The sequence below is a fragment of the Necator americanus genome, chromosome V (genome assembly GCF_031761385.1).
Source record: "Necator americanus strain Aroian chromosome V, whole genome shotgun sequence".
NCBI lineage: Eukaryota > Metazoa > Nematoda > Chromadorea > Rhabditida > Ancylostomatidae > Necator > Necator americanus.
In genome coordinates this window covers 18,100,985-18,108,046 of record NC_087375.1, presented here as the reverse complement: position 1 = coordinate 18,108,046, position 7,062 = coordinate 18,100,985, and the positions used below count along the sequence as shown (strand labels likewise).

Below are 7,062 nucleotides of genomic sequence, written 5' to 3'. Positions count from 1 at the left end.
AAGATGACGGAAGAATACACAAGGTTCGTTGAGCAGAAAGCGCTTGACTAAGGTGTTCATCTCAATGTCTTGGCCAAAAGTCTGAGAATTCACGAGAAGTTTTTGGAACACAGTTCACTATTTAGGGTGGTCTGTCAACCTTCCGAACTAACTCTGTGATTGTGGCTTAGAAGCAACGTCAATGTCAGGACCTTCGACCAACAAATTTCTTCTGGAAGCTTTTCATTATCCTGTTGTTTCCACTATAATGCAGAAGGGCACTGACAGAGATTATTCAGATCCCATAGTAAGGGGGTAAGAACAATCAACAATAGTGAACAATGTAATAGAAAATCACAAGGCATATCATGAAGAAGCTTTCAAGTGATGCAGAGGTTATGTGGTGAGCACGCATTATTTGAGTAAAAACAGAAAAAATGGATCGACGATGGCGTAATTCTTCTCTCCTTTTTCACGTCAGTAAGAGGTGGAATCAAGTCCTGAACAATAATTCATGAGTCAGGTCTTTTTAGACTTCTTGCTGATCTATACTCAAACAGCAGTTCCACTTGCATATAAGAGTACTGCTAGTTTTCATAATCGTTATCTTGGAGACCTTTATTGTAAAAGGAGTGGGAAATTCTTCTCAATCACTCCCCCCCCCCCCCCCCTCTCCCTCCCTCCCTCCAAAAAAAACAAAAAAAAGAACCTTGAGGTGTAAGCTGGTAGTAACGAACTAAGGAAATACCAAAATTCTGTAAATGACTGCCACATAAGTAATCAAGTATCAACGAACATCTGCATTCGTCAACACCAATCCCCCGCATTACTGATATATTTCTCCATTGAGCAGGTTGAAGAACTGTTAATTAATTAAATTAATTAATGTTTAAATTATTGTCAATTATGTTTAATTAAATTAATTATTAATTGATTTAATTGTGGTTAATTACTGTTAGTTAAGTTAATTAATTTATTTGTAAATGTCTTTCATCTTTTCAGCCCGGTCACAGAACTTTCGCAAGTATTTTGAGCACAATTTCCATGACTGACTTTGATCATTTTCGATTTTATGAAAATGTAAGACTGGAAGGTATTACTACTTCTGCGAGACTGTTATGAGCAGGGTCAAGCGTACGTCGGTATTTTTCAGGGGTCGTAACTGGAGGAGGGAGCAGGAAGGAAGCTGCGAGGGGCATATACAACTTGTTTTTGAAACAAAGTTGGTTAATAAATGACTGAGGAAGTGATTCAGTACTGATAATAAAAGACTGTGGGAAGCAGACTTCATTTCCTTCATGGCTAGCACATTGCTCCGGCACATCTCCGTTACGGTCAATTCAATATGCTGAAGACTCACCTACCTATTAGAACAGCTAGTGCATATTTTGGTGAGAGGTCCAGTGACCAGCGCACTTGGTTTTACGGATGGCACAGCGCGGGGTGACAAGCATTTTATTGAAACGGTCAGTGATGAATTTGAGAGAAAAGCGATTTATTTGCGTATAGAGTAAAAGAGTTGAATGAGCATATTTCTCATCCATGATAGGTTTTCATTTAATCACTTAAACAAAGAAATCTCGACGTCACTGTTGTGCGACAAAAGACATCTATAATTGGAAATGTGGGTGAAATTACCGGAAAGTAGCCTGCACAAGTTGGTAAATAACGGCGTACACAGGAGATTTCGCACAGTATAAATTAACAGTGTTGCAGAGATGGATTTTTTTTTTCCTCTACTTGTGCGAAATTTTATGTTTCTATTCTCTCTAATGTTTTTTGGAACCTAGTTGAGGGAAATAGTAAATTTTTCCTCCTACAGAGATGAAAATTTACAATTAAAGGTTTTTCGATGCTTTATTGAAAAATGGTACATTTTATATTTGCGCTACCGTAGTCGCCCAACGAGAAAAGTGCGGAAATTTGGATTTTTGGCTATGTGAAGATTTGTTTTACTGCGAACAAAGTCGAGTAACTCTGCTCGTACCAAATAAAAACTTATTCTGTATTAAAAAATGTATAGGAGAGATTTCTTTTTCTGCGAGGATATTATTTCATCATTTTTATATTTCTATTTTTTATATTTCTATTTTTTATATTTCTATTCGTTCTTGCAACAGTTGGGAAAAAGCTGGGATGTTTGCTAATATTCCCAACTTTTCTAAACTGGCTTTCAAAAACATCAGACGGCCTCTAAGAGCGACAGTTTGATTGTTCTACAGCGCAATTTTTTCTCCTAAAAACATATCATCACTAGCTTTTCTCGCTTTTTTGCGCTAGGTTATAAATGTTTGTTGCAAAGTAAGAAAAGTCGTACCAGTTTATCATTCATTTCTATTTAGAGTAAGTATTCATCGCTGAAATCAGCTCCAAATCATGAATACTGTAAGTTTATTTCTATTCGTCTGCACTTATTTTAATTGTGATTTATGACATTGTTTCATTTTTAATTCAGATTCATTAATTTCACACCTGATTTTATTTAAATTTCATTCGTTACATTTAATTTTCATTTGCGATATGAGTTTGCGACACCGGAGAGAATGAAGGGAAGGTTCTTGGTGGGGTCGTTTCTCAACTACACTCTTGACCCTGATTATGAGGGAAGAAAACAAAAAATGAAAACTTTTTTTCTGTTCAAATCATTCCCAAGTTCAGAAATGGGGACTTGAAGATAGGTTCATTACGATTTAGAATAAGAAAATAAAAAAACGAAGTGCAAATCAATGGTCGTAGCATACAAAGAAGCCAAATTGTGCAAACATATTCTGGAGAACGAGCGCTCCGAATGGCTTACATGACTGTATTTCACTATTGAGGGATGTACGCATTTATCGCTCTTCGATATTCAAAATAACTTTAAAATCATCGCGCCATGTTTCCCGACGAAATACAATGCGAACAATATGTGTCTATAACAAATAACCACAAGAAACTGTATTGGAAGAATCGATAGCAGTTAGTATAAAAGAAGCGATGTGTACGCTTGGCGAACACACTCTGGAAGATACCTGAGCATGTTTTTTTACCTAGTTTGTATTCTCCTGCTTCTCAACGGCTTCGCTCAGAAAGGTCTCACTTTGGAGGTTTGTACTTTGTCAGAATTCTTTGTGCAGTCCGCAGAGGTTTGGAGAATAACTTTCAGGAATGTAAGGATTCACTCGGAGAAGTTTGCAAGGTAACAAAAGAGATGGGTAAATGTCAAGTGGAACGATACCAAAAATTTTTGAAGAAATATTGTCAGAAGACGTGTGGATTCTGTCAGTAATTCCTATGGAAAACGAGTAAACATTTTTGGGCTTTTTATATGTTTGGACTTAAAAAAGATACAATTGAACAAAAGATTGGTCAAAAATGATTAAGTCAAAAAGGTGTGGCACTTAATCCATTCTCGCAACCACTTTCTGACTGACACATGACTCACACTTTTTGATCCCGCATTGCCTTCTTCAAAGGCAGAAGTCCCCAAAAACGATGATGATGGTGATCATGCAAAGTTCCAGAAGAACGTTAAGGAGAGTCCCGGCGGATTCTCCGCAAATGCCTCTGAGACTTTACGTGCGCAGTGGATATGCCGGCTGATACCGAACATACCTCGACGAAGTGGCGCTCCAGTCGTTCATGAAGATGCAGACAACCGTCTTGTATGTTCTTCTAGCCACAGAGACGCAAAGAACTGCGCAGTTACAGGGAACGTTTTCAAGTGATTGATTCACTACTTCGTTCTTATCACCTTAATCCCGTTGTTCTTCGAAATGGTCGAGAGGACACCAGTATTTTTTTCCATTTGTGCCGATCGCGTGCCAGAGTTGCCCTGTGGTTCCTCCTTTCGCGTGGAACACGAAGAGCATCAAAATGTTCCTTGAAGAACTTGGTGGAGACCACCGTGCTGGTGGTCTACCAGTACTGCGCTTAATACCGTGTGGAACCCAGTCGCTCTCGGATTTGGTACAACGATTCTCGTTGAAACGCATCACGGGCCTTGTTCACCTTATTTTACATTATATTTTTTTGCATATGCAGCAACGTCTCGATCACTGACATAGCACGGAATCCCGCTGACCGCAACTTCTTTCTGCCTACGAAGTGCTCAGGTTTCTGAGACATAGGTCAAGGCAGGAAATACTTTGATGTTAGGGAGATGATCATGGTACTCTTGGTCCTCTTCGCTAAATCCCCGATGATCCCATGTGCTCCCTGAACCGCCCTTTTCCCTCTTTTCCCCCTGCACAGCTCGGAGGTCAAGTTGTTCTTCATGTTCATTTCTCGACCTAGATAAACATAGTTTGTGGATTTGGATGTGTGCCCTTTCCGTCGAGCATAAAGGTGACATCCGATACCCATCCGCTTCGAACAGCGTTCGCAGACTCAGCTGAAGACCGATGCTTTCACTTTTTTCGCCGAGTTTGGCAAACATTCGTTCCACGTGTTCGTTCCGCATGCTAGATGTTACTAAAATAAAATCACGTGTGTTCTTTATGCCACGCGGGTAAACCTGAGACTGGACTCTGGAGAAATCTCTTGAGATTTAATTTTTCCTCAAAGTCGAATTTTGTGTTAATGGCAAACAGAACTGCGTAGAGACACACAGAGCAGAAAGGGAAAGAAACACTGTGTCTAACTGATGTCTATCTCAGTTGTAGATTTTTGAATAACGAGAAATGTGATGAGAATGCCAGATAACTAGAATCTGTCGAGTTTTAACCATAACATTGCCTTTGCACGACCAACAACCTCCACTTCCATTACGTCCCACTCCAGCTTTCGCATTGCGTGCTCGAGAGAGTGAATATTTTAGATGAGATTGTATCACCTTGTCGATTACCCCTCATCACGTCGATGATGATGTTCTTGTGGAATAGCGAAATTCCGGTTGTGAAGTTACTGTACAACCCTCGAAGTACTTCTGTGTACCGAGTATCTGACCATCTAGTGATCCGCCTAGCGAGGGGATCCATGAATTTTCTATTATTGTTACCGAATACCAATCTAACGTTTCCCATTTGCATCATTCTATGCTAGTCACGTTCCTTCTATGACATGACTTTCTAGAAGCCGGAACACGCTAAGTTATTTAGGAAATCAATAAAACAGAATAGTTCTTTAATGATTTTGCGCCTTTATCACCTAAACTTCTGACCTGAACGGCATTCATTATTCCATATTTTGAGAAGTTCAACAAGTATTCGCAATGGTGTTTTGATTGAGCAGGTTCGTATATTTTATGCTAAAGACCTGGATAGTATGATACTCAAATGTAAATTGTTGTAGCGCAGCTTGACGGTCAACCCTTGTTTGCGTAAGCATTAGGAGCAAGTGATTCTGTCTGGCCAAAAATAAGCATAGAATGTCATTTATGATTGCTTATGGGAAAGTAAAAGACTGCTTAGGTCATCATGATATTCACAGTGTGGTGAAAGAAAAGCTTCGAAATGTTCCATACAGAATCTTCCAATAACATCATGCAGCTACACTTCTTTGTCTCACCTGTACGATAACAAACTCCGGTGAAACCGTCAAAGGCCTAAGTAATGTAAGTTTATTCTGAAAGAGTGTAATTGAGTGTAGCACTTATATGACTGGCCAAAAATGGTCTGGCACACTTCACCTACGGACTCTGATCTCACACAAAAGGAAAATATTTGACTTCTTACGTATCATTAGTTGTTGCTATGTCATATCTTATCAGCAGATGAGCGAGAGCGAGCTTCTCCTCCATATGCGCTAGTCTCATTCCGGTACACTGTCGGGGACCTAACACAAACGATATCCAATCAGCTACTGGCGGCTCTGTGTTCATCCATCTGAAATAACAACTGGAATGCGCTTCTGAACCTAAAGTGCACAGTGAAGGCAGCACCTGGTAACTTTTCGATCTCTGGTTCTATTTAGTAGTTGTTCGCAAGTATAACAGAAGAAACGCGAAACACCCCTTACGAATGTAGAAAACATGAGGACCAAGAACAGCTGACAGACCAACTTGCCCGACGGATACCCCGTATGCGACAGACGAAGTGAAATCCGATAAAGCAGAATCTATTCCTTATTAGTACGAGTGTCAAGAGTTGCTTTATCTTGTAATTACACCATTAATCTAGTTTAGCAGTTTTAGTGCTGTAATAATAGCAAACCATGTGCTGAATCTACTTACTAGCGGGTAGAAACCATCGTCGAAAATGTTCGCGAACGCCATCGCTGATGTGGGAAAGTGTGCTAATGCTAAACGGACGAGACTTTGTGTTAGTTACATGGTGAAAAAAGTGGAAAATGTCCATGCTTTACAGCGTGCATCAGATTTGTTGCGCTTCATTTTCTACTTAATTTGGCAACTGGCAAAAAGAGAAAAAAATGCATACAATTTTCTTCAGTAATCAAATTCATCTACAATAGCCAATGCTGAGTACATGAAACATCATCACTGTACCTTTATGGACGGAATCCACCAGCCCCTCCTCCCCAGATCTGGGAGTTGCAAGAGAAGGTGTGTCAGACATCACATATTCACCATCTTCAACTTTCACGTTTCCAAGGGTAGTGGATTCCATGCAGCGACGGGGATTTGCGCTAAAATTAAAATATTTTTCCTGGGAGACTTTTTTTTGCAATTTCTCTTCAATAAAGAGCATTGAATCAGTAAGATGCTTTTTCTGCGGCTCGTGCCCAAATAAGATCTCCATATTGAACTATTCTTCCTTTACTGTTTGGATCTATCGAAGTTTCTCATTTTCTGCATACTGTTGGAGAAAGCATAAACAACACCACTCAAATTCATCCGTGGCAGGTTTGGAAGAGGGAATCTCAATCAGCACCATTGATATTTATAACTTTAGATTTTTTGTTAAAAACGATAACGGGAATCAAGATCCTATTACTCTTAGCACTAAATCTCAGAGACAAACTAATAATTAAGTGTGCCCCAAAATCATCAAGGGCATCACTCCACGAACCTGGGGTGGTACGGGTTTCACCCGAGTAATGCCTATACGGGGTGGGTGTAGTGTAGCGGTTAGAGGTTCCGCTGTCTGCACGATCGATCGGACGTTCGAATCCGCCCAAGTGCCCACCAAGCCTTTCATTCCTCCA

General features: G+C 39.9%; 1 protein-coding gene across 2 annotated transcripts; it reads right to left on the bottom strand.

The window, feature by feature from the left end:
* Positions 1-4,069: 4,069 nt before the first annotated feature.
* On the bottom strand, positions 4,070-5,779 carry RB195_014296 (uncharacterized protein; the record flags this gene model as incomplete). Of its 2 annotated transcripts, XM_013439717.2 has the most annotated exons (3): positions 4,070-4,250; positions 4,320-4,421; positions 5,634-5,779. In XM_013439717.2, 3 exons carry the CDS (start codon positions 5,777-5,779, stop codon positions 4,070-4,072), a joined length of 429 nt encoding a protein of 142 aa, XP_013295171.2. The 2 variants fall into 2 exon arrangements, with proteins under 2 accessions (XP_013295171.2, XP_064060380.1); XM_064204499.1 differs by lacking the exon at positions 5,634-5,779 and having other exon boundaries at positions 4,320-4,420.
* Between the last annotated feature and the right edge of the window lie 1,283 nt (positions 5,780-7,062).